The sequence below is a fragment of the Mustelus asterias genome, chromosome 4, assembly GCF_964213995.1.
Source record: "Mustelus asterias chromosome 4, sMusAst1.hap1.1, whole genome shotgun sequence".
NCBI lineage: Eukaryota > Metazoa > Chordata > Chondrichthyes > Carcharhiniformes > Triakidae > Mustelus > Mustelus asterias.
In genome coordinates this window covers 112,713,774-112,741,646 of record NC_135804.1, presented here as the reverse complement: position 1 = coordinate 112,741,646, position 27,873 = coordinate 112,713,774, and the positions used below count along the sequence as shown (strand labels likewise).

The following is a 27,873-nucleotide window of genomic DNA, read 5'->3' as shown; positions in this document are numbered from 1 at the left end:
GAGCATAATTTTTAAACAAGAGCTTGCAAATTACCTATTTTTTCTCTGTCCCAGGTGATGGGAGGGAGAAATTCGGTACACAGTGATGGAATTAGCACGGATGGGGATCAGCACAAATGAAATCTGAAATATTTTATCTGTGCAGGAACATTGCTACTTTACTTAGTTCATAGGAATTTAAATTGATTTTTTTTTCAGTGCAGCTAACAGGACTTCAATAAATTAATGGCAAGGCAAAATAACCATTTGGAAAGTATTTTTCCAAACCACAATGTCATCGGGCTGCCTGGACATGTGGAATTGCCCAAGAAATAACTTTCAGTGCAACAGATGCAGTTTTATTGATATACTCATCACATTAAGAACATTTAGAAATAGTAATCCCACAGAACAGTGACAAAAGATCTCTTATTTTACAGAGTGTACAACCTTTACAGCCACATGAAACACAAGTGTTTTTTTTAATCTAAGAGGCATTGCTAAATTAACATTCTGAATTTTGGAAATAGAACATTTTGAATTCTCGAGCAACTGATTCTCATCTGGTGCAAAACAAAAATTGACAACATTTGAAAAAACACAAAAACTACCACAACACAATGAATAAAGTTAAAAATTCACAAAGTGAACAACCATTTAATGTGTGAGCAGTAACCAGCTAAAAAACTATATCCATCATACCACTTCTTATACATTATATGCATAACAATGTCAAAACAAGATCTGTATCCATTAAATAAGCCCTGAACCAACTTGCTTGATTCATAATGTACTCCCTACATTACGTAACTTGCAGATCAAATGTATATGAAAAGGGATGCACTGAATCACCACACATGCCCTATAATAAAAAGCAGTCCAACTCTCAGCAGTGTGGCGCTAATTCACACTGGTTACATTGAGCTATACTTGCTTTAGTATTAAAATGCAAGTCTGTAACAAGCTGTAGCAACTGTAAGGAGTGAATCAAAAGAAGTTCCATTTCATCTATTGAACCACTCTTTTCATGAAGCTTTTGGAAAGCGGCCTGCTAGGCTATTTGTCACAAATCACTATTGATTGGGGTTTATTTTTGATAAAAAGTTAAAAACAGATTTTTTAAACATCTGTTCCACGAACCAGATATTTAGCAGGATTAACAATAAAATGGAAACAATTTTGAAGGGTCTAATTGCGGGTTTTATAGCGTAGCTGTAGAATACAATATTTTGCAACTGCATGTGAATTAAACTCGAGTCACCTGAAACTGTTAAGACAGAGAACTTGCTGAATGGCTTCACAATTATGGCAGCCCCAGAATGTTACTAGTCAGATTTTGTAAAGAAACCAAAACATTTGTACAATTGACTCCTCTTCCCAACTCTCATACCTTTTAAAAACTTATAATACAAAGAATGAAAGGTAGGTTGAGAAGCAACATTCAAGTTGAGACCAGGAGAAACAGTTTACGAGCCGTGCCAATTAAGTTATTACATTTTGTGTAAAATATTTTCCTGTACGTCACATTATAGCCTCTTTATGATGCCGCATTATATGCTGGTTCTTTTCTGATGGTCTACGGAATCCTTTTTTGCAAAACTCGCATCGGTGAGGGTAGTCCTTTGTATGAATAGATATTACATGACGCTTGAAACCTGAAGCATCAGTAGTGCTATATTCGCAATATTCACACTGGTAAACTTTCTTTCCACTGTGTGTCTTCATGTGCTTTTTAAGCTCACTTTGCTGTCGAAACTCTCTCTTGCACCTTTTGCATTTAAAAGGAAGGTCCTTGGTGTGGACTGAAAGAATATGGCGGCTAAGTATAAAAGGATCTGCAATTTTGAAATCACAGTGCCTGCACTGATGAAGCTTTTTACCCTTGTGAGTTGACATATGTTTCTTCAGCTCTGATGGACGATGAAATCCCTTATCACACACCTCACATTTGTGTGGAAATTCCTTGGTGTGTACAGATATTATATGGCGTTTAAGGTCACTAGAGTTCGAGCTTCTGTGGTCACAATGTGGGCACTGATGGGTCCTATGTGCCTGAAATAAAGTGGCATGCTTTTGCAAATCTTTGTCATCCAAAAATGTTTGAGGACAATGGTCACATTTGTATGGCAGCTCATTGCTGTGCTTAGTTTTCACATGGGTCTTCAGATTAGAAGCATCAGCAGACCTGTATTCGCAGTACTGACAGTGGTATGGTTTTTCCCCTGTGTGAGTTCGCATGTGTTTCTTGAGTTCTGATGGATGACGGAATCCCTTCCCGCATTCCACACAGATGTGCGGGAAATTCTTGCTGTGCACTGCCAACAGATGGCGATTGAGAAGACCCTGTTCAGCTGTCTCATAATCACAAAATTTACACTTATGCATTTTGGTTTCTTTTTCCCTAGTGACCAGTTTGTGAGCAGTCAGTGCTCCTGCCTGAATGAATCTTTTTCCATACTCATTATACTCGTATGTTTTCTCTCCTTTGTTAATGAGCTTGTGGCTCTCTAGATGATTATGAAAACTTGCTTTTTTATTTGTTGTATAGTCACAGTCTGTGCATTGATACTTCTTCTTAGTGGTCTGCTCGGGATGGTTCTTCATGTGCCTTTTCAAGAAACCCCTAGATTTAAACTTCTTCCCACAGATGTGACATGGATATACAGTTATAGGCTGTCCATCAGGACCTATGATGACAGCTTTGAAACAAGAAAAAAATTGTGTAAACTTCCTTAAAATTCATGTTTTACAATTTTAAAAATACAACTTCATTCTCGTGGTTAAGCTGAAATATCTGCTAGGATTCTAAGGTCTTTAAATTTGACTTTTAAATAAACGTCTGGAAATAAATCTCGCTTTTAAGTAAGCTGGCTGATGGTCTCCCTTAGCCACACACCTTGTGATCACCTCTCATTTTGCTGCGTAGAAGAGGAAGCACCCCCTCACACCCAGAAGGTGGGTCTCAGAGAAAGTCTCAGTATCTGTCAAGGGCGTTGAGAAAGATCTGATGGAAATGTTGCTGGCACACAAGAAAATGCAAGGGGGGGGGGGGGGGAGAGGTGAAAATGCCTTCTGGATAATGCCAACTGTATCATGCATTATGGATATCTAACATTTAATCACAACCATCTTAATTTTTTCCAGCGAAAAATATTTGCACTCAGTGTACTTCCTGGGCTGCACTTAGGATAGTGGAAATCGGGATGGATTTAAGTATGTCCTCTTTAACAAACTATGTTAAGTCTGATGAATAAATACTGATTTTTGATATTGTACAATCTGCTTTGAAACATTCTTTCTCATTGAAATTTGGTGGAAAAATTTTACTCCCTCAAACTGCTGCTTCTAGTGCCACAAAATTCCCAGTGAGCAGATGCACTTACCTGTATGCCACTGTCTGCCTTCACCCCTCCTCTTCTTTCTTGCTTTTTGCTTTAGCGCTCTGGTAGTGCTTGTGCTATCACTTATTTGTAGGAACTGACTCGAAGTGCCATTCTTATTTTCTATCTTTGCTTCAAAATTGTTACCTTGAGGAAAACAGTACATTTTTAAAAAATATGACTTGCATGACTAATATCAATAAAAGTTTCATAATTTTATGGTACCTTATTTATTCATAAATATATATCAGGATTAGATTTTTAAAATGTTTTATAAGTGCTGACATTTTCCAGCAAACGGCAAATTTGAGGAGTTCGGTTTTTGTACTTGGACAATTTAAGGAATGGCTGGGAGCGACAAAGGCAAAGATGAGATTAACCAGATCCAAACTATCTACAAGATGCACTGCAGCAATTCACCAAAGATCCTTAGACAGCACCTTCCAAACTCACAACCACTTCCATCTAGAAAGACAAGGGCAGCAGATAAATGGAACACCACCATCTGCAAGTTCCCCTCCAAGCCACTCGCCATCCTGACTTGGAAATATAATCACCGTTCCTTCGCAGTTGCTGGATCAAAATCCTGGAGTTCCCTCCCTAATGGCATTGTGGGTCAACCCACAGAACATGGACTACAGCGATGCAAGAAGGCAGCTCAACAGCACCTTCTCAAGGGCAACTAAGGATGGACAATAAATGTTGGCCAGCCAGCGATGCCCATGTCCCACAAATGAATAAAACAAAACACTAGTACAACTATGGTTAGAAGTGGCAGCAATCAATAGCAGAAATCTATCAGTTTTATTGCAAAAAGTCACAAAAAAATAATTTGGCCTCATGGATTTCAAAACAATTCTTTACATGAAACTTTTAAATCTGGTTTCAGCACAACTCAAAAAAAAATTTAACAATAAATGTACAAAGTACAAAAATAATTTCTTCATACTCAACTCCTCACACAACAAAATGCTTGTTTTTCCAATGTATGGGGAAAATGGTTCAAAAATTTACTCAGACCATTTTCCCCCCTAACTGGTTTCTAAGTCTTCTAATGGACTACTGTGGCATTCCTGATTGGATGGCAAAAGCAAGGATCAGGGTTTCAGCAGTGCTGAGGCTGTTTAATGGTGAGTGATAATAGGCAACTTCAACAAGGGTTAGGAATTGGGATTTAAAACTTAGCTTGGGGTCAATAAGACATTTAAAGTTTCCAAATATGTGGCCTTGGTCTAGTTAGATAATTTTAACTGCTCCAAATGAAGTCAGCAAGCTCAGACATGTCATCCTGGACAGGTCAGAATTTTATCTCAAACATGAGGATTCTTGTTAATAATTTCTAGCAAAGAATTACAAAGAACACACAGCGCAGAAGGCAGCCATTTGGTCATAATTTTTAACAATCTCTATTTTGTTTCCCCTGAAATCCAGCCTGATCACTCTTTAATAGGTATACATAACCTCAGATTTCTGGTATCACTCTTGTAAATAAAAATGCACTCTCTCCAGGCATTCTTTACATACTATGGTGCACAAAAGTTGAAAACAGTGCTCTATGCAGGGTTTAACCAAGCTTCAATACAAATTTGGTGTAATTTCTCGACGTTTCAATTCCAACCTTCTAGAAATAAACCATAAATGGTTGATTTGCTATAATTTTGTTAAATTGCTTTATTAACCTCTGTTGCTACTTTTAGTGATTGTGCATTTGGCACAGTGGTTAGCACTGCTGCTTCACAGCGCCAGGTTAGATTCCTGGCTTGGGTCACTGTCCGTGTGGAGTTTGCACGTTCTCCGTGTCTGAGTAAGTTTCCTCCGGGTGCTCCAGTTTCCTCCCACAGTCTGAAAGATGTGTTCGTTTGGTGCATTGACCTGAACAGGTGCCGGAGTGTGGCAACTAGGGGAATTTCACAGTAACTTCATTGCAGTGTTAATAAAAGTCTTACTTGTGACTAATAAATAAACTTTAATTTTACTTTGCTTCTCTATTGCCACTTAGATTCTTATTTCCCAAGTAGTATGCAACTTCAAAGAACAAAGAACAAAGAACAATACAGCACAGGAACAGGCCCTTCGGCCCTCCAAGCCCGCGCCGCTCCCCGGTCCAGGATTGAATCCTGAATCCAGGATCCCCACCCAATTTTCCAGCCTATCTACATACCAATATCCTATCCACCGAGCTGTCCCTCACAGCTACGATGCTTTGTTCATTACAACCTATTAACTTACCCCCACCCCCCCATTCCAGACCATGTGATCTCCAGGGAGAGGCGAAAACCCAGAGTGAAAAACCCCAGGGCCAATATGGGGAAAAAAAAATCTGGGAAATTCCTCTCCGACCCCCTGAGGCGATCGAAACGAGTCCAGGAGATCACAATGGCCCCGATCGGAAAATGCTTCCCAACCCTAGTCATTTCCACTTCCACGAACACCATATGAATCCCCTGCCCCCGAGACAGGTTCCCAACTATCCGCAGTCTCACTCTGTACTGGCACCAGCAAGATGATCGTAGAATGAAGCCTTGAAACGAGAAACCAGGAACAATTAGCCCGCGCCGCTCCCTGGTCCAAACTAGATCACTCTTTTGTATCCCTCCATTCCCACTCCGTTCATATAGCTGTCTAGATAAGTCTTAAACGTTCCCAGTGTGTCCGCCTCCACCACCTTACCAAAATGTGTCACAGACAAAAAAAAAGCTGTCAATATTTTTTTATCTTGCACTCATCAGGATAGATTCACAAGAATATCAAATCTCAAAGGGAACACAATTTATACTGAAACTTGAAAAAAGACGCAATACATGAATGTATCTATTTCAATTGGCAAAAGCTTAAGGACAGCCATTCCCTGGTTTATTCTTTGTGGCAATGCCTTGACCAGAGTCGACCTGCTTGGTTTGAATTTAAACAAATGCTTGGCAGTTAACTCTTCCCTGGTGCATTGCCCATGGCAGCGCATCTACCAATCTCTTATGCAGTATAAAATACTTTTCCCATTGAGATTTGGATTGTGAATATGTCCTGTTTGACTGTAAGATGAAAAACTTGAACAATATGTATTATTTCCAACCATACTAGTACCAAGTAAATCTCAACTTGTGCTGAAACAAATTTGCCAATTATATGCCTACTGTGAAAGTTTATTAAAGTCCTCTTTCAATTTGTTACAATCCTCAACATTAATTATCCAGCCCCCAAATTTAATGTAATCATGGATATAGGGATTGTTGTTTTGATTCCAAAATCTAAATCCTCATAAGTTGTAAACAAAGTGGAACCAGCATTGATTCTTTTTGAACCTGACTTTACAACTGCTGCCACTCCAAATAGCTACCCTCCACATCTAATCTCAGATTTCAGTCTTGCATATAGCTAGCCATGCAACCTGGTCTGTCTCTTGACTCCACATGTTCTGACTGTATTCATCAGTTTATCGCATAGGGCTGGGGGCCTGGACGGGGAAGAATTTATAAAATGCGTAAAGGAAGGCTCTTTGGAACAATATGTTGACAGTCCAACTAGAGAGGGGGCTATACTGGACCTAGTACTGGGGAATGAGCCCAGTCAGGGCATCAAAGTTGCAGTAGGGGAACATGTGGTAAATTGTGACCACAATTCTGTAAACTTTAGGATAGTAATGGAAAAAGATGAATGTTGTCCTATGGGTAAGGTGCTGAATTGGGGGAAGGCTAACTACAGCCGGATTAGGCAGCATTTGATGGCTGTTGATTGGGAGAGGCTGTTCAAGGGTAAATCCACATCTGGCATGTGGGAGTCTTTTAAGGAGTAGTTGATAGGACTGCAGGACAGGCATGTGCCTGTAAAGAGGAAGGATAGGAAAGGTAGGATTCGGGAGCCGTGGATAACCAGTGAAATTGTGGGTCTAATCAAAAAGAAAAAAAGAGGCATACAGGAGGTCCAGGCAGCTAAAAACAGATGGAGCACTGGAGGGATACAGAGAAAGTAGAAAAGAACTCAAACAGGGACTTAGAAGGGCAAAAAGGGGTCACGAAATGTCCTTGGCAGACAGGATTAAGGAGAATCCCAAGGCATTTTATACAGACGTTAGGAACAAGAGGGTTGTTAGGGAAAGAATCGGACCTCTCAGGGACAAAGGAGGGGAATTATGCTTAGAACCAAAGGAAGTAGGTGAGATCCTAAACGAGTACTTTGCATCAGTATTCACAAAGGAGAGGGACATGTTGACTGGTAGTGTCTCAGAGAGATGTGTTGACCCATTAGAAAAAATCTCAATTACAAGGGAGGAAGTGTTAGGTTTTTTAGAAAACATTAAGACAGACAAATCCCCAGGGCCGGATGGCATCTATCCTAGACTCCTCAGGGAGGCGAGAGATGCAATTGCTGGGCCTCTAACAGAAATCGTTGTCTCTTCGCTGGACACAGGTGAGGTCCCAGAGGATAGCAAATGTGGTCCTGTTATTTAAGAAGGGTAGCAAGGATAACCCGGGTAATTATAGGCTGGTGAGCTTGACATCCGTGGTAGGGAAGTTGTTGGAGAAGATTCTCAGAGATAGGATATATGCGCATTTAGAACAGAATAATCTCATTAGTGATAGACAGCATGGTTTTGTACGAGGGAGGTTATGCCTCACAAATTTGGTTGAGTTTTTTGAGGAGGTGACAAAAACGATTGACGAAGAAAGAGCCGTGGATGTAGTCTATATGGAGTTTAGTAAAGCGTTTGACAAGGTCCCTCATGGCAGGCTGGTGCAAAAGGTTAAATCTCATGGGATAAAAGGTGAGCTGGCTAGATGGGTGGAGAACTGGCTTAGCCATAGAAGACAGAGGGCAACAGTGCAGGGGTCTTTTTCCAGTTGGAGGTCTGTGACTAGTGGTGTTCCGCAGGGCTCTGTACTGGGACCTCTGCTGTTTGTGATATATATAAATGACTTGGAGGAAGATGTAGCTGGTGTGATCAGCAAGTTTGCGGACGACACGAAGATTGCTGGAGTTGCGGATAGTGATGAACATTGTCAGAGAATACAGCAGGATATAGATAGGCTGGAACATTGGGCGGAGAAATGGCAGATGGCATTTAATTCAGATAAATGCGAAGTGATGCATTTCGGTAGATCTAATGTAAGGGGGAGCTATACAATAAATGGCAGAACCATCAGGAGTATAGACACACAGAGGGACCTGGGTGTACAAGTCCACAGATCCTTAAAGGTGGCAGCACAGGTGGAGAGGGTGGTGAAGAAGGCATATGGCATGCTTGCCTTTATTGGACGGGGCATAGAATATAAAAGTTGGCATATGATGTTGCATCTGCATAGAATGATGGTTAGGCTACATTTGGAATACTGCGTCCAGTTCTGGTTGCCACACTACCAGAAGGAGGTGGAGGCTTTGGAGAGAGTACAGAGAAGGTTTACCAGGATGTTGCCTGGTAAGGAGGGGCTTAGCTATGAGGAGAGATTAGGTAAACTGGGGTTGTTCTCCCTGGAAAGACGGAGGATGAGGGGCGACCTAAGAGAGGTGTATAAAATTATGAAGGGCATAGATAGAGTGAACAGTGGGAAGCTTTTTCGCAGGTCGGAGGTGACGAACACAAGGGGTCACGGGTTCAAGGTTCAACACAGATATCAGGGGGACGTATTTTACACAGAGGGTGGTGGGGGCCTGGAATGCACTGCCAAGCATGGTGATTGAGGCGGACACATGAACAGACTGGGAATAGAGGGATACAAAAGAATGGTCTAGTGGGCACATGAGCAGCGCAGGCTTGGAGGGCCGAAGGGCCTGTTCCTGTGCTGTATTGTTCTTTGTGGCATTTTGAAAACCTAAAGAAATGAACATTTACTCATTCCCCTTGCCAATTCGTTGTGTTGCCTGCCTCTCCAAAATATTCAGTGAAGTCGGTTAAGAAAAATTTCCTTTTGAAATCCAATGTGACTCTTCATTTTTATATCTTTGGTCTCAAAATATTTTTATATTTTCTTCTTTTGTAGAGATTTCTTTATTTTACTTACCACTGATGTTAAGCTGACTGATCTATAGTTGCCTGGACATGTCTGCCTCCCCTAAGTGAAGGTTTAATGCGAGCTACGCCATGTTCTAACAGATTATTAAATGTGTGGAATAGAGAGACCCCACTACCTCTTCTCTACATTCTTTTAGGATGTTCGGATGTGCATCTGATAAAAAGTTTAACCTTAATTTTGGAAAGAAATGTCAAATCACAAAGTCTGCCAATTTCTTACCATATGCAGCAGCCCATGCAACAGGTACAAAGGCTTTATTGATGCCGGAATCCTCAATCTGTGTCTCGTGCACCGTTGTTGCCTCCTCATCTCCAACAATGACTTCCATGTAAACTTCATCAGCAATATCAGCACAATCTGAATAATGTATAAATAGTACTTTAGTCAAAAGTGATTAAAGTTTTCCAGTTTTTAAACAGTTTATTGAAAAAAAACCAAACCTACAGATTTAGATGAAAATATTACATATTGCTCCCTTAAAATCTAATAAAATTGGCACAATTGCAAAATTTAAAACAGGCAAATCTTTCAACAGAAAGCACATTGGTGAGCACTGGAAGACGATATTTTGGCAGTAGCTTTTGTAAATGCAGTCAGGGTCTGTAAAGAAAGCTCTACATTACTGTGGAGTATTTGACACCATCGTAGGTTTGAAGTAATATTGAAGTGCACTGTTCTCATCAATTTCCTAACTCTCAGTTTAATATTTAAGAAATATGTGTCACTGTGCCTTTCCCTGGTAAGGAGTCTAACAACACCAGGTTAAAGTCCAATAGGTTTATTTGGTAGCAAACGCCACTAGCTTTCGGAGCGCTGCTCCTTCGTCAGGTGAGTGGGATCTCCCACTCACCTGACGAAGGAGCAGCGCTCTGAAAGCTAGTGGCGTTTGCTACCAAATAAACCTGTTGGACTTTAACCTGGTGTTGTTAGACTCCTTACTGTGTTTACCCCAGTCGAACACCGGCATCTCCACATCATGACTTTCCCTGGTGTCAATGTAACTGTACATTTACATCAATTAAGTTGCCAGAAACTCTGAAGAAATACAAGTTATTGTGCCTCTGTTATTAATGCATTATATCTTACACTTAGTCCTATTGTGTTGTCCTTTCACAAATTCAATGTGCTGGCAGAACCCAATTCTTCAACTAATACAAGTATGCTATTATGCAATTGTCTCTTTTCTGAAATTAGAATTGAGGAGGATCCAAATGATGATAAAACACAAAACAATTCATTATAAATGGTATATACACAGGGAGCAGAGTTCTTTAAAGGTTTAAGCAATACGAAGGGAGAGGATAGGACATTTAAAAATAGCTGAGTAACTAATTGAGATTGCGTCTGCATGTCTTGCAAAATGTCCCTTCTGCCAAAATTTTAAAATCTGTTTTAGGGCTTTAAACCCATTTTTGATCTCTTCAAAATAATTGGCATGTTTGTGCTCTCACAACTCCCTTTGTTATTATTCTCTATCCATTAAAGCTATCTGCCATGTACCAGCTCTGATGAAGGCTGTCTGCCTGAAACATCTTTATTTTTTTCAGATACTAACATAATTGCACTGAATTTACAGGTTCACAATTTATTTTACCTTCAGTAAAATCAGTGTCAAATTAACCCAGAGTGCAATAATTAGTTTACACAAACTGCGGTATAAACTCCAAAAAAATTAGATATTTCTTATAGAGGAGTCCAAAGTTCAGAAGGACAACTTAAAAATGTGGTTTAGAAATTTATCTCAATCCAAAACAGCAATCAGTTATAATGAAGCAAATTTGACAAAAAATATTTTCCAAATCATCAACATAATTTTTTACATTTTCATTTTCTAAAATACTTGTATTAAATTGAAATTTATCAAGTGACACAGCAAGTCAGCCATTTAGCTTGATGGTGAACCATAAAAATGAACTCTAGAAAATGTAGACACTTTTCCCAACTAGTACAATCTTTGCTGTTACAATTTTGTCGTTAAAAAATAATTTCTTCAAATTCTAATGTTTACTGACTTGTTGTACTTGTTTAAAAAAAGTCTCAGGTTGGACCAAAGTCCTAGGTAATAGGTTTACAATATTCCATGCAAGAGCAAATGTCACTTCTTTCTGAAAAATGACTCAAGTAAGTCTACAAATCGGTTATCTATCAGTAAGTGACAGAGCTAAGTTCATTATTTCTAAATAAGACATAGTTCGCCTTTGAATGAGCACTTAAAAAGGAAACCGTACATAGAATTTCTTACTAATGTCATCTTCCTGAGATGGATCTTTGACTGCCATGTAAACCATCTTTTCCCGAGACATTCTACCAACATTCCCTTGTTCAAGAACTCCAGTTATGGTATGGCCATTCTGATAATCATTTTCTGTAATAACTTCAGTTTCTCCTTCAAACAAGAAAACAATCAGACTTTAAAGAAAAACTCAAATCAACTTGCTTTAATTGCAGAAAATTCTGAAAACAACTCAGAAGGTTAGGCAGCATCTGTGCAGAGAGAGAGCGAAACTGAGTAAGGTTTCTGGTGAATCATATACCCAAAATGTTAACTTTTTCTCTCTCTGCACAGATGCTGCCGAACCTGCTGAGTTCTTTTCCTAGCATTTTCTATTTTTATTTCAGATTTCCAGCATCCACTCTATTCAGTTTTTCCTTCAATTGATCTGCTGTCAGAGACAATAACCACCTAGGTGCCAAAAAATGAGCCATTTAATCGACTGGAAAACCTGGAAGTTATTCTTCGGTTCCAAATTACATACTTTAATTCCCGAGGTTCTAGTATGTGCACAAACCTCCTAGATATGAAGTCCACATTTCAGAAAAGTCACAGTTCACTTGAATAAATGGTTTAAGGGCTACTTGTCAGGCGACCACAACAAAATACCTGCCCATCAATACACTCGTACAAAGTTCAAAATAACATTAGTTTAATTTTAATTGCATTAATTATTTAAGCTTCAGCACAGCTTGTTAGTGGAGCTAGTCAAATAATGGAAAAAAATGCAGTGTTATTTTTCTTTAGAATTGGTAGGGCTGTAAAGTCAGATTGCACATTTCAAAATATAGTATTCTTTGTTTTAATTTATTCTTCACATTCTACTGGTACACAAGCCAAAATTACCCTTCTCTGCAAGAAACTTTCACAGTTCATTACAAGACTACTACTTGTGACAACAGTTTGATAGGTTTCACTGTCTTTAGTTGTTCTGATCACAGATGTTTGACAGTATAAATTTATCTGAGGGAACCCAGAATGAGAATTTCATTTAAAAGGGTTAAGACAATAACAATTTTCAACCAAACGATGACAGTGATAAACATATCATACAAGGCTCAATCTCACATTGTCATAAAATATTACACCCTGTCAAATGAATTTTTAACTCCCACCCTGAACTGCATTAGGAGAAACTAATTCACAAAATGGTCTCTAAATTGTATTGTGGCTTGTCTAGAGGAGACAAGCTAGGTAAGCTGGATAAGGAGTACAAGGGTCCCCTCGGGTGCAGATAAGGAGCTAAATTTTGTGGTAAGAATAAGTGAGGCTAACTGCTTTCATTTTTATCATGGAGTAAATCAGACAGCAAGTTCAAGTTCAAATTAAATGTGGAAATCAGGAAATTGCTGCTCAGTTTATCCTGCCACAGGTTTTGCCACCTTGCTGAGAGTCTCAGTATTCAAACAAATGTCAGGCATGAAAGTGTGCTATGTGCCCACTAGTTTCCCACTAAACATTCCAGAAAAACTTATTGGATCTCTCAATCAAATACAAGTGGATTTCAGCTGCATGGCAAGTCTTAATTACTATAACATTCCTGCCATTTAAGTTACTTTTTCATGCGTGGAGTCTCACTCAGTTTTTGATTAATGTTGGAGATTAAAAATTCTAAATTAAAATAATAAAAACTTTAATTTTGTTCTCTTATTGCTCTTTACTTCACTTTCTATATGTGATTTAACAATGCATTATATATTTCAACTTACACTGTCTGGTTTAGAATTTCCGACCTCGCCTTTGGCTAGGATTCTTGGTCCCGCTGTAGTGACAAGAGATTTGGCTAAGTGCCAAATTCTCCGTTCTCACTGGCATGAGATTAGAGAATTCCAGCCTATATCAAGGATTAGTAAGGATTTTTCAATCTGATTAGCTGAACAGAAACACTGTTACTTGGCCTGTTCACAAGGTTCTAGATCTCCTGCAGAGGGTACTGCACTGCTTGAACTGATTATCAGCACAGTATGGGGAAATACAAATAACATTTGTTCACTGCTGAATGCAAAATCCGGGCCATAGTGTTATTACTATCTACCTGTGTGAACAGTCTGTGGACTGAAAGCATCTTCCCATACTCCATTGGGAGGCAATTTAACACATCACATCCAAAACAGGATTGGTTAAAAACTTTATTTGCATAATGCACATATCCGTCATTTTTACAGCAGGGGGCTGGCTGCATGCTGTGTTTTATCCTATTGTCAAAAAGCGAAACAGTTTATTGTAATATTCAAATGAGGTCCCCAAAGCACAGCTTGGAGCTTGGTTTGAATTTAACACTGGCTTTCTGGGTTTCTCAGGGCTCAGAAAATCCATCTAAATGGAGGTAGCAACAGCCAGATTAATCAGCTTTTCAACCAGGAGTGCTTCTCCTTTCTGCTATGATCAGTGAACTCCCTCCACCAGCCCCACAATCCCAATCTTGGGCATTATGCCCTCCAATCCAGCACCCATTTGTGGTCCGACTGTGCCTTAAGTCCCATATCTTTGGAAAAACCCCATATGCCTTGTAGTGTTGAGTCATCTTTAATCTTTCCCAACTGCTAGGGGCTGAGACCAATGACCCTTGACTATAACCTTTCAAGCCCAGGGTTTCCTACCAGACAGGGGCAGCCAGCCTGTTATTCCGGGTGGGAAATGAAATTAAAGAACGTAATGAGGCTCTGCCATTACACTTACCAGCACCTCCACCTTGCTAGGATTTTTGGTTCCCCTTCCAATCACATCCTCCCCCCAATCTACAAATATCAGGACCAATGTGTCCCGTAACTGCAAATTGAGACATTTTCCATAGCTTTAAGAGAAAGTGATATCTTTTATTTAGTCCCATTTACTTTGCAATGCTGCTTCAGAGAGGAAACATACATTATTGGGAGGTAACAAAATGGGTTTCAAAAAACTTTTTTCTGATTGACTCAGGTAGCAAAGCTAAACAAGTACTGTTGGTTCATCTGTGGATTCACCTTTGGCAGTTTGCTAGTGTTTTATAACTTTGTTGGTCTATATGGTCTTTTCCTAAACATTGAGGATCATATACAGCTAGGATGCTAAAGTCATGAATGTGACATTGTAGCGATTATGGCTAATTTGTAGCAATGGAAATGTGAACCTTTTTATACTTTGTGCTTATTTCTTCTATATATATTTTGTATGAGCTGGTAGATTAAGTGATAATTTCAGATGTGTGACTCGAGTTGTTACCTGTGTGAACTGAATTAAATCAGGGTGACAAGGTATCAGGAAATAGTGGCATGAATTGATACTGTGAATAGGAAAAGTTAAGCAAGCACAGATGTCTGAACTATGCTTTTAAATGTATAGATCATTGGACCCTGGCGATATAAGGGTATTGATTATTACGTTTGGTAAAAGGTTATACAGGAAAAAGTTAATGATGGATTGTTTAGGCGTTGAGGATATTTTGTTCAAATTGTGACCACAGGTCTGAGACTATCGACAAGTGAAATAACGAGATCAAAGCACAACGGCAATGTTAGAACACAACATGACCCCTGGCTGCAGAAGAGAAAAAAAGAACTTACTTGAAGAGATTGGTTGTAAGGATTTCAAGAAGACACAAGCAGAGAAGAGAGAAAAGGCATTCTGAGCCATCTGTGCCGCCATCAAGATGGGAAGCAAGGACTATCTAAACTAAAGCATCAATGCCTGAGTGTAATAAATTGCCCTGATACCAATACGTCAGGTTCCTCAGTTTCAAAAAATTATGCCTAGTCTCCGAATCTCTTGGTGCAGTTAATTTACAGTTGCTAAATCCATTCTGCAGTCTAATGGTGCAATCTGGCATTAAAAAAAAGGAACAAGAACAGAAAATGCGGGAAAATCTCAGCAGGTCTGACAGCAGCTGTGGATAGAGAATAGAGCCAATGGTTTGAGACTGGATGATCCTTCGTCAGAGCTAAAGATAAAGAAAATAGGACGAGATTTATACTGTTAAGGCTGAGTGGGGTGGATGTTGGGGGGTTGTGTTATTGACCAAGATGTCATAGACAAAAGGACAGCGGGAATGTGAATGGTGGTTATAAAGGCTGAGAATGGTGCTAATAGCGTCCATCAAGAGATCGGAATGTGTAAATGGTAGAACAAAAGGTACAGAGTGAATTCTGATCCCCTCCCTCCCTCCCAGAACCAGGGTAGGGTTCCCCTTGTCCTTGCATTTCACCCCACCAGCTTCTGCATGCAAAGGATCATCTTCTGCCATTTCCGCCAACTCCAGCATGATGCCACCACCAAACACATCTTCCCTTCAATGCCCCGAAAGCCTTTCGCAGGGACCTTTCCCTCTGGAACCCTGGGTCCACTCTTCCATCACACCCAACATCTCATCCGCCTCCCATGGCATTTTTGCATGCAAGCACAGAAGGTGCAACATCTGCCCCTTTGCCTCCTCCCTGCTCACCACCTCTCTTTACAGGTGAAGCAGCGCTTCACGTGCACCTCCTTCAATCTGGTCCACTGCATTCGCTGCTCCCAATGCTGTCTGCTCTACATCGGGCAGACAAAAGGCACACTGGGTGATCGCTTTGCTGAATACCTTCAGTCCATCCTCAAACAGTACCCAGACCATTTCTATTCACCTTGCTCCCCTGTTCACATGTCTGTCCTTGGCCTGTTGCAATGTTCCAGTGAAGCCCAAGTCCAGTGAATATAATCCTAACCGACTTGGTCTCTCCTCAAATGGCAGACCTGCCATCCCAAGAATCAGCCTAGTAAATCAACACAGTAATCCCGCTATAGCAAGGACATCTTTCCTCATAAGGACACCAAAACTGTACACAATACACCAGGTATGGCCTCACTGATGCACTACAGAATTGCAGTAAAACATCCCAATTCCTATGCACAAATCCTCTCGCTATTAAGGCCAACATTCCATTTGCCTTCTTTACTGCCTGCTGTACCTGCGCGCTTACTTTCAGCGACTGATGCACAAAGATACCAAGGTCTAGCTGAGTATCTGCCTATCTCAATTTACGCCTATTCGGGTAATAATCTGTCTCCCTATTATTGCTACCAAAGTGGATAACCTCACATTTATCGCCCAATCAGCCTGTCCAAATCACACTGAAGCATCTCTACCTCCTCCTCACAGCTCACCCTCCCACCCAACTTTGTATCATCTGCAGATTTGGAGATAATACATTTGGTTCCCTCTTCCAAATCATTAATACATAATGTGAACAGTTGGGGTCCTAGCAGAGATCACTGCAGGACCCCACTAGCCACTGACTGCTAATCAGAAAAAGACCCATTTATACCAACTCTTTGCTTCCTATCTGCTAACCAGCTTTCTATCCATCTCAAGATGTTACCTGCAATCCCATGTGATTTAACTTTACGTAGTAGTCTGTTATGTGAGACCTTGTCGAAAGTTTTCTAAAAGTCTAAATAAACCACATCCACTGGTTCTCCTTGGTCAACTCTACTAGTTAAATCTCGTCCTATTTTCTTTATCTCTAGCTCTGGCAAAGGATCATCCAGACTCAAAATGTTGGCTCTATTCTCGCTTCACAGATGCTGTCAGACCTGCTGAGATTTTCCAGCATTTTCTGTTGTTGTTCCCAATTCCAGCATCTGCAGTATTATGCTTATAAAAAAATTAGGCTTGTATTGCCATTTCCTTTTCTGTGCTTCCTTCTCATTTTAAGAGTTTAAATGATATAGGAATAAATAAAACTCCCAAAGAAACTAGTACTGTACCTTCAGTTGTGTTTTTACTGAAACAACCCTGGTATGTATACATTATTTGAATTTTAATTTCTTTATTTGTTGAAAGATTATACTGAAAAATTAATCATCCACAAACCATATGCATCTGCACTAAAATAGAAGATCTGAACTTTCATCACTCATGTCTTCTGTTCCCCAAAATATGCAACTGGAACCAGAGAAAGCTTCTGATAGGGACTGGTCATTGACGTGGAAATGAACTTCAGTGCATTTAAATCAAGAACCAAGTCAATAGTATGAACATCTCCAGTGAAGAAACAGTTGTCCACATATTTTCTACATAATTCTGGATATCATGGCCATGAAAATGTGACCAATTATGGTTAGCAAATGTTGTGAACAGCCAGATTAATGCACTGGATTAGACTTTCAAATTAGAAACCTTACCTTTGTCCATTGTAGAATTAGTATAGAAATTATAAAATGTTTTAAAACGTTTCAAACTATTAAACCATAATATTTACCTATTTCCACATCATCTTCTGGTTCAGCTTTAAAAATATACACTTTGATGACCTCAGCTCCAAACCCATCTTCTTTGGAAGAATCATCTTGCTCAATATCAGTGCTTATTTTTATTGGTGCATTTCCAATCTGGTCCAGCTTCTCTCCAACATCATCTACTGCATAAAACGATAATAAGGAACATTTATTCAACATCAGAAACATTGTCAATAAATTTTCTCTAAGCTCTTGGATCTATTGTGCATTGAGTTCACATGAATTTCCCCACCATAAGATAGGAAAGAGACGAAGCCTTTCAAGTCAATTCCTCCTTTTCCCAGCCTCAAACAACTTCAACACGATTCCAACTTAAACCATTTTGCTAGCCCAATTTTAATATTTTCTTGACTCCAATCATGCTTCTTCTGCTATAGCAATACATATGCCAAAACTTTGAAGCATTTTAGTATTCTTTTATTAGCTAAGTTACTTGGGCTACAAAAAACAAACAGATGTGAAATTAAGGCTCCAGTACCAGCAGCTGACAAAGAATGAACATCACTACCATCAAACGAGCTGGTTTTCTGAGCCAAGGGAGTTCTATACTGTTTGTAACATTTCAGTGTATTTTGCCAAACTGTGTACATTAGTTCAATAATGTAGCAACGTGAGGCTCAGCAACTTCTTCAAGGCTGTCATCAACAATGACTAAACATAAATATTCAAATAGATAAATTAAAATAAATGAAATCAAGAGAATATTAATTGGAACCATGTGTGTTTTCGTGTGATTTTTCAAATTCTTAGTAATTAAGACACATATCATTTTTCAAAATAAAATTTTACTGCAGTTTAAGATTACTTGCTTCAAAATGTGGAAAAAATTACTTCTGCGTTATAATGACAAAAACAAGCCTCTGGATTTGAAAAAAACATCAACGCTTAGTAGAGAAATGCATCTGCAACATAGCGTAGCTGCAGCAGCCAATTGAGGTTCTACCCCAATACTAACACATTGCAAAACATTTTAACAGCAGAGTCATTGAATAACTAATTATAACTAATAATTAATGATTTACAAGGTGACTTCTGTTGATTTACAACAGCCTAAAGTCTTGCCTTCACATTTTAAAAGCAATAGCAAAACCATCATTTCTATTTTTGACAGAAATATTCTACATATTAATTCCTTATAAGGAAATATTTGTTCAGAATTTCTTTCTGCATTCCATTCTGTTGACTGACCTGTAAATGTTGAATCTCTGATTATGTACCAACATTATACATTTTACCATAGTTACAGACCTGTTTATAGATACTACAAGTACAATATATTGCATAATCTGTATAATCTACATCAAACTCAAAGTGGCTGAAAGTAAAATAGCACAATTAAAAACATGGAATTCGGGTGCTTGAGTGCAATATCGGTTTAGTAGGGCATGGACCTGCAGTCATGATCCCTACTTGGTAAATACCCAATCTCAGTCATGCCATCAGGGGGAGATGGCTGCAGGAGGCTGGCTGCTTCCTCAGAAAGGAACAAATACAGGACGTCATCCCAGGCAGCTGTCACTCACCTCCCAGTAGCCAGATCAAGACGACATTGGCAGAGGCCTGGGAGCAAGTCGCCTGCATGTTTTCTTGATGGGGAATGGAGTATAGAGACCTAAAGGAAGAATATTAAATATCTAAAGAGTAATAAAAAGAAAAGTCCAAGGAACATTTCTTGCTAATAACTTACTGTAAATGTTTGATAATGTAAAAAGTAGATCCAGAAGGAGAAAAGGGCATTCTATCCATCAAGGCTGCGACAGAGTATAAAGATAATTATTCGTCAAGAGGTTTTCTCTCATACCATCTGTTGATCACCTACTTCACTGAAGTTTAATTGCACTCCCACCCCACAGTAATTAACTCAATCAGCACCATTAAACAGTTCCAAAGATCCTCAATTCTGTTTCTCAATAGTCGTTGGTCCAGCTTCCATTTAAATACTCCACATGCTCCTGAATTGACTTTCTCCAGGCATTAATTCCACATAGCTTTCGAGAAAAGATATCTTGCATCAAACCTTGTTGATGCTTCTGAATTTTATACTTGTATCGTTTTGTCATATACGCACTGTCCAAAGCGGGAAGCTTGCTTACTTTCACTTAATCTATAATTATTATTTTAACGACATTGTTAATAAAGTTTTGTCATTTGGGCTCTCTTTTAGGACTTAACCCCTACTAAGGCCTAAACTATTTTTTGCGGCAGCCATCTGAGCCATTTCGAATACATCTGTATCCTTTTTGAGATAGGATAGATTAACCTTAACAACACTCCAAAATTGGCCTCATTATTAAGTTATCAACCTAGCTTGATCCCACTTGTTGCCCAATGCCCTTCACAGGCAGCTTAGTAGCTGAATTATCATTACGAATAACTGCCTCACGTTGACAAGCTGTTTCTGAGTATATTTAATAATTAGTTGATTCTTTGTGGTATGGCTTCTACCAAAGATCCCTTCATATTACGTTCATTTACTGTTGCCTGTTCCACAATGCAGTATTACGTTTATTGAAATTAAAATTCAACTGTCAGATCTCAGCCCGTGTTCAAGTCTCTCCAAAGATAACAGTCTTGTTTCTACTCATTACTTACCCATAGATGTGTGTTCCTACAAATGTAATGTTATTCATACCTAGTTCTACATCATTCACAAATATTGAAAATACTAAGTGTAATGGTACCTTTTCCCAGGGAGAGATCTTTTCATTGACTTGGATTTTGTGTCAAGAATAATAGTGAGGCTACAAGCTTTCATATTGTTGAGGAGTAAATTGGACAGCAACTTCCAGCATCCGCACATGCATGCAGTTGCTGTCTACGTTTCCTGGCTTCACCATAAGCTTTGCTACACCTGTAGCTTGTGGAGTCATTTGGCATTCAGAAACACAAAAGACATGAAGCTGTGGTGCTTTCTCACTAAGCATACCAAAATGTCAGGGCTTGCCAATTAAATGTGTGAACTCTATCTGCATATTAAGTCTTAATTACCAACAGAACTACTTAATTGGCACTGAAAACAGTTATGAAAATGTGGACTCTTATTCCTTCAGATTTCAATTATTCCTGGAGATTGAAAGAATGTTTAACTTTTGTTTTCTATTTCTTACCTCTCTTTACATTCATCTTTCTCTATTTCACTTTGTCAATGTTTATACATTTAATTAACTATTCTAACTTGTACTTTCTAATTTAGACTGTGTGGACCTCAGTAAGCATCCTTCAGTCTGCTTGGTTGAAGAAACATGCTGTTGCTTGCCTTGTTCATATGTCCCAGATCCTCTGTAGTAGAAGACCTTGTGGTCATCGAGATTCCAGATGACCACAACTTGCCATGCAAAAGCTACAAAAACTTTGTGGATAGCTTTAAGCAGAATGAGCAGTGAAAACCATTCTTCACCGCTGAGCACAGTATGTTCAATCTGCCTCTTTCATGATTAAGCAAATTTTCAAAGCATCTAGACAAATCTTCACATATGTTATGTTTTCTTATTAACCTTAGATGAGAAAGTATGACAAACATCTTTTGAAAATTGAAGTAAATTCCATCTACCTGGATAACCCTGCTTGACTAATTTAGTTTATAATTCAAAGAATTCCAGTCCATGTGTAAGGCATGATCTATTACTTCTAAACCAACTCGATTGCTCCTTGTAACATTTGTGTCCTTTAAATATTAATTTGCAGTATTCCATAAAAGGCACAAAAGCTTTTTCCATACAATAGATGTGTAAAATTATCCACCGGGTTCAAATCTTTCATCCTTTTTGGAATAGTAGAACCATCCTTCCAGAGCTCAACTACTTCTCCAATGATTAGACCGTCAAAAATATCAACCCATAGCATCACTCATTTCCTATTTTATTTTCCTCAAGGATTCTCGATGCATTTGCTGTCCTGAGCACATTTTGGATAATCCATTCCTGACTAACTTCTACATGTTATAGATCATTTAGCCCCATTTCTCATGATTGAAATTTGTCTATTCCTCCTTCGAGAGCTAATGTGAACAAATTGCCGAGCTTGCCACATGCCACAAAAATTGTACTTGCCTTCAACAGCTCTCCTTGTGCCTTGAACTTCCATCTACTATCATTGTAAAACCGTTCTGCTGTCCTTTGCAATTCATTTCTCTTACTTTTTCCTAATATTTTCTTTATTCTCTGTCACCTGCATCCCAGTCTTTTGTACTTTGTTTGAAAGCAGTTCCTTATCCTCTACAATAACCCTTAAATACATTATTTTGCATTCCGATACTCAAGTATGATTTCCCAAATTAATATTTTGTAAAAATTCTTCTTATAACTTCAAGAACTGCTTATCCAAAGTCTTTTTCATCATATTATTGTTTGTAGAAAGTTGAACAGAATTGTCACTTAACAAGAATCGACCATAATAAAAGCAATATCTGCAGTAAGCTTAATTATGTTCCAGAATATATTTAAGACGTGCATTTACGATCATAAAAGGGAAATATATCAGTTTTCAAAAAACATTATCCATGGGTTGTGGGCATTTCTGGCAAGGCCAGAATTTGCTGCCATCCATAATTGCGAGTTGGTGGTGGTGAGCTGCAGTCTTGAACGCTGCAGTCCACGTGGTGCAGGTAAACCATAATACTGTGAGAGGGGGAGTTCCAGATTTTTGTGAAGGAATGACAATATAACTAAGTCAGGATGGTGTGCAGCTTCAAAGGGAACTTGAACTAGTGGTATTTCCACGTGTCTGCTACCCTCATTTTTCTAGGTAAAGCTCACAAGTTTTGAAGTGCTGTTTAAAGAGCCTCGGCAAGGGGGTGCAGTGCACCTTGTAGATGGTATATAGTGCTGCCATGGTGCAGAAGTGGCAGAGGGATTTAATGTTTAAGGTGGTAGATGGAGAACCAATCGGTGGGTTTCTTCATCTTGGATTCTATTGCATTTCAAGTGTTGTTGGAGCTGCACTCATCCAAGCAAGTGCACAATATACCATCAAACGCATGACCAAAGTTTTCTGGATAATGGACAGGCTTTGAAGAACTAAGGCAAGTTAATTGTCATAAAATTCCCAGCTTCTCACCAGCTCTTGTAGCTGCAGTATTTACATGGCTAGTCCCATTAGGTTTCTGGTCATTCATAACTGATCTGACACCCTAGAATATAAATTTCTATTCTGTATTGCTACTAACATAACAGTAATGCATTTTAAACAGGCATTTTGTCAAAATAATTTCACTGTTAAAGGTTGAATTAACAGATGCTCATCTCAGGTCACAGATCTGATGAAATGCTCAGCTGCCTCATCAAAATTTTCTGGACTAAATGAAATGGAATTCCACATTTCTTAATGAAAAGCTGATCCCATAAATCTCAGATCGGAACAGGATTAAGTTTCAACAGAATGCTGACAAGACTGGCAGCATCTGTAGAAAGGAACATTCATTAGACCTGAAACATTAAATTATTTCTCTCTACAAAAGCTGCTGTCAGAAATGCTGAGTATTTTCAGCATTTTCTGTCTTTATTTCAGATTTTTGGCATCCGTAGCGTATTGCTCTTGTGTCATAGTTAATTTTCCTTGCTCACTTCATGTTAGTGAATTTTATGCGAACAGATAATGGGTGAGGCAGAGTGTCAGATTTACTGAAAACCGGTGTGTTTCCCCCAGAGAAACAGGCAAGTTTTATCTCCAGATGCACTGACACTTTGTCAAAATAAAAAGCAGGACAGTGTGTGTTGCACCATCATTTCTGACGGGTGGGGCTTAAAGACACCAGCTAGGCTGGTTCCACAGAGATCAGGGCATCATTTTGAAGACCATGCCAGATAGGGCACTTAGCCTGCTCCATTCAGTCATGGTGTGATTAAACATCATGCCACTCAAGGCTCCCATCAATCAGCAGCCATAGAATCACCCCAATAAAATCCTAGATTAGCTCAGCACACCAAACCCTATGGAACTCCACAATTAACCAGTCTCCATGCAGGACTACTGCCCCTTCTTCTGACAAAAATGCAACTCATTCCTTATCTACCCCAGGGTCTGTCTGGTAATCCCATCAAACAACTCTATTTTATAAGTTAACCTTGTCAAAGGCTTTCTGGAAATTCAAGTATACTATGTCAACTGGATTAGATTCAACAAATAACCTAGCAACCACCCCCAAAAAATTCAACCAGGCTGGTGTGAACTGTTTTGCTAAATGCAGACAAGGCCCTATTAGACTCCCAAACATAAAGAGACGGATTGGTAGTTCAAATCAGCACCATTTAAGATGTTTTACAGCAACCAGAGGATGGATAAATTAACACAATCAACCTGCATGAGTAGACAGTTCACTACAGTTAAAAAGTAAAAAATAGGTTCCAGTTGGTGCAGTAGGTTAGCAAATAACATTTCACTTTTAAAACACTCGGTTCCAAGCGAACCCAACGGATGAAGATTAACTCCCAGTGCTGACCGTACGCAGACTGAACCACATTACTAGTGAATAAGACCACAGGATAGCTGGTGGGAAAGGGAAATATTGCACTGATGTTCTGTTCTAAGATCAGAGTATATATTGCTTGGTCAAAGTAAAAGCAGATTTACAGATCTGTGATTACACCCTAATCCAAGTCAGGGAGCAGTATTTCTATTTAAAAAAGGGTCATTTAGTAATTGGAAAATGACAATCATTTCATCAGCTACAGAGGTCTAGCTCAATAACTGTATTACATATCTAGTGGCCCACCTATATATTGGAAACTAAAATGGCTACATTATTGTATAAAAATCAATTTTCAAAATAAGGATACAGACAAAATTACGACAAGTTCTGTTTCATTATCTAGCTTCTGATCGGATGCTGAAACCCAAACACAATTATTACATCATAAAAGTTTGCACTTTTAAAAATTCACTTGTTCATTTAAGACTTAATTATAAAAACCTGAAAACAGTTAAAACCTTTATAAAATTCAGTACACAAGGATTATCTGCACTTTTTGTCCCACAAAGTTTGCATGAATGACAGTGACAGGCAAGCACATGCTGACATTCTGCAAATTGTTACAGGAGCAATCCATACTCCAAAAGGGTGAGGATGGTGAAAGAAATGCACACAGACAACAAAAAACATGAAAAGGGATAAAAATAAACACAAATGAAGCATACTGGTGTTATCAAATGCTTGCAGATAACCCATAAGTATGGGTCAGATTCAATTCGCTTTAACATCAAATTTCAGAGTATCCCTGTGGACAGGGTGCATATTTGGATTTTGACAATTAAGCCAATCTGTCAAATAGCACAATACTGAAAGGTGTAGATGAGGAACTTCTGAAGTGAATTAAAAATTGACTGAAGCAAAGACAATAGAAGGTGTTTGTGGAGCTAGATTAGTGTGGAGATGGGTAACTACCAAGATACGGTATAGATCATTATTAAGGTCTTTATTGTTTATATTGTACCTAAATGACTTGGTAGTGGAGACGAGAAAAAAAAAACTATCTGAGCTTGCTTGATAACAAACTAAGAGAGACTACAAAGAATAATCCATAGGCTGGTCAAGTACAGAAGGTTGGATTGGGGAAGCTAGGCTAATAATTGGTGATGTCATTTTTAAAATTCACTCATGGAACACGGGCATCGCTGGCAGGCCAGCATTTATTGCCCATCCCTAATTGCCCTAGGTGGTGGTGGTGAGCTGTCCTCTTGAATCACTGCAGCCCACAGTTCAAGTGAATAAATACAAACCCAATATTTTGGGACATGATAAAATGGCAATCCATGTCAAATTATATTATTGCATAGAACACTGCACAAAGGACAGTTTTTGGCATATGCACAAACACAAATATTTAACTAAGATTGTGGGCTATGCAACCAAAGAAATACAAATCTCCAGTACTGACCCCAAGTTTGAACAGGGTACTGATCCAGCCCTACCTCTCACAAGAAATATTTTGTATAATTCTAGTTACCATAATATAACAAAAACATCAAAACATTAGAGTAGGTATAATTAAGCAAATAGCTGAGTTGAGGCACTTGAACTTTGATAGGTTATAGAAGTTGGGAATGTTTACAATGGAAAAAATTGGACTTGGGGGTGAACTAAGTATTTAAGATACTAAAGATCATTGACAAGGTAAAAGTCCAATGTTAAATACAGTCACAATTTTACAACAGGGCATAAACTTTAAACTTAGAAAAGGGAGGGTGAAGAGGTAATTTCAATACAACTACTTTATGCAGTTGTCGAATGGGCTGCCATGACACATCAAACATTTCAGTAAATTCAAAACTTTGGTGGAAAAAGGTTTGATTGAGATGCATTGAGGGATTTAAGACACAGATAGACAATAATGGTCTTTACCAGCCGAGCATACTTTTACATTCCTATATAAAATAACAAATCAGTGCAAGTATTTTTTAATAATAAATTACTGTAGGCAAAATACTAAGACAACAAAATTAGATAAGAATAAAATATACCTGACTTACAAATAATTCATAATCCTAAAGTTGTAACTATAAAAGATGAGAAAAACTGATATCACTTGATGCAACACATGAATGTTAATTTTCAGGGTCGGGGCTCTCAGTTTAATTCATCACTTAATTCCCTGCTTGTATACATGCTGCAACTTAGTCTTGCATTGCCCATATTCAGAAATTTTGCACCATTTTGGGACAGTAGGCTGATGGACATAAAATTCCCATAAATAATCTAAGTGCTAAAACCACATTGTTAATTGTCACTTACAGGATATCATTAAGAAATCCTCAGATGCATCTTTTCCATCTACCCGGGCTTCAATAGGTGGGCCAGAAACAGTCTCTTGATTTTGAACTACTAAATCATGGTTTTGAATCACAGTCTCTGAGACAGCATCTACTTCCATAACTTCTTCCGAGACCATTCCAGGAGAGAGAACATCTGTAACTGAATCCTGGACCACGTGCTCAAACTGTTCCTCGTCCTGTACTGAAACAAGGTCCGATACTAGTACTTGATCCGGGACACCAACAGTCTCAGTTATAAGATCTGAAGCCAGAACATGGTCAGGAACGGAACTGGTATTCAAGTCTTCTTCAATAGTAACATTGGTCTCTAGTACAGAATCTGAGACAATCACTCCTTCTGTAACAACATCACTTTCAGCTATAATATCTGGACCCTGCACAACTTCGTGAATATTAGTTGTGAGACCATGTTCTAGTGTAACTTCTTCCCCAGTGACATCAGAGACCAGCACTGCATCAGGCACAGATACAACAATGTGGTCGCCATCAATGTGGGCAGAACCAGCCATTCCAGACACTGCAACACAAACAGTACATTAGAATTCAACTATATTTCGGATTATTCTTGTTCTAGGAAAAGGTTGCATGAAAAATAGTGCATGTATATTTTATATCCATATGCACACAATGTAAAATAGCAAAACAGAGACTGAACTATAGGTTTGGCCATTATTATCATTACATTCACAACACCCCATTTATATTGTTTTCCATTATACTAAATCTGCTCAGTTGTCAGGTTAGCCCCCTCTCTGATATCAGGCTCAAGATGGTATTATTAATTTAGAATGATCTTTTTAATCTATAAAGTGTGATCTATTATTAACAATTAAATTACACTATATAAAGCTAACTTAATGTTTTACACTACAAGTAATTAAACTACTTACCAAAATCTTGCATGATCATAGCATGAGACACTTTTGACTCTTGTGAATGTAATTCAAGTCCTCCCCCTCCTTGATCCATGATGTACAGTTTTCATCAGTAACTAAATAAAAGATGTAATAAATAGCTTTTAAACGTTTTCATGAGCATTCAGGTGAATTTTTCAACATAAGTGGTACTGATCCACGTCAGATCAGCCATGATCTTATTGAATGGCGGGGCAGGCTCGAGGGGCTAGATGGCCTACTCCTGCTCCTATTTCTTATTTATTATGTTCTTATGTTCTTATAAGTAACAAATTACAGCTACAATATCCCATTATTGATCCATAAAA

The 27,873-nt window shown here is 38.7% G+C and overlaps 1 protein-coding gene across 3 annotated transcripts; it reads right to left on the bottom strand.

The window, feature by feature from the left end:
* Positions 1 to 322: 322 nt before the first annotated feature.
* Positions 323 to 27,648, bottom strand: znf711 (zinc finger protein 711). Of its 3 annotated transcripts, none has more exons than XM_078211650.1 (7): positions 27,542 to 27,648; positions 26,611 to 27,168; positions 17,849 to 18,007; positions 11,607 to 11,750; positions 9,584 to 9,721; positions 3,363 to 3,506; positions 323 to 2,678 (listed from the first exon to the last, which is right to left on the bottom strand). In XM_078211650.1, the coding sequence occupies exons 1-7, from the start codon at positions 27,618 to 27,620 to the stop codon at positions 1,501 to 1,503; spliced, it is 2,400 nt and encodes a 799-aa protein (XP_078067776.1). In that variant the 5' UTR covers positions 27,621 to 27,648; the 3' UTR covers positions 323 to 1,500. The 3 variants fall into 3 exon arrangements, with proteins under 3 accessions (XP_078067776.1, XP_078067778.1, XP_078067777.1); XM_078211652.1 differs by lacking the exons at positions 26,611 to 27,168; positions 27,542 to 27,648 and adding exons at positions 19,409 to 19,497; positions 24,663 to 24,701; XM_078211651.1 differs by lacking the exon at positions 11,607 to 11,750.
* Positions 27,649 to 27,873: the final 225 nt, after the last annotated feature.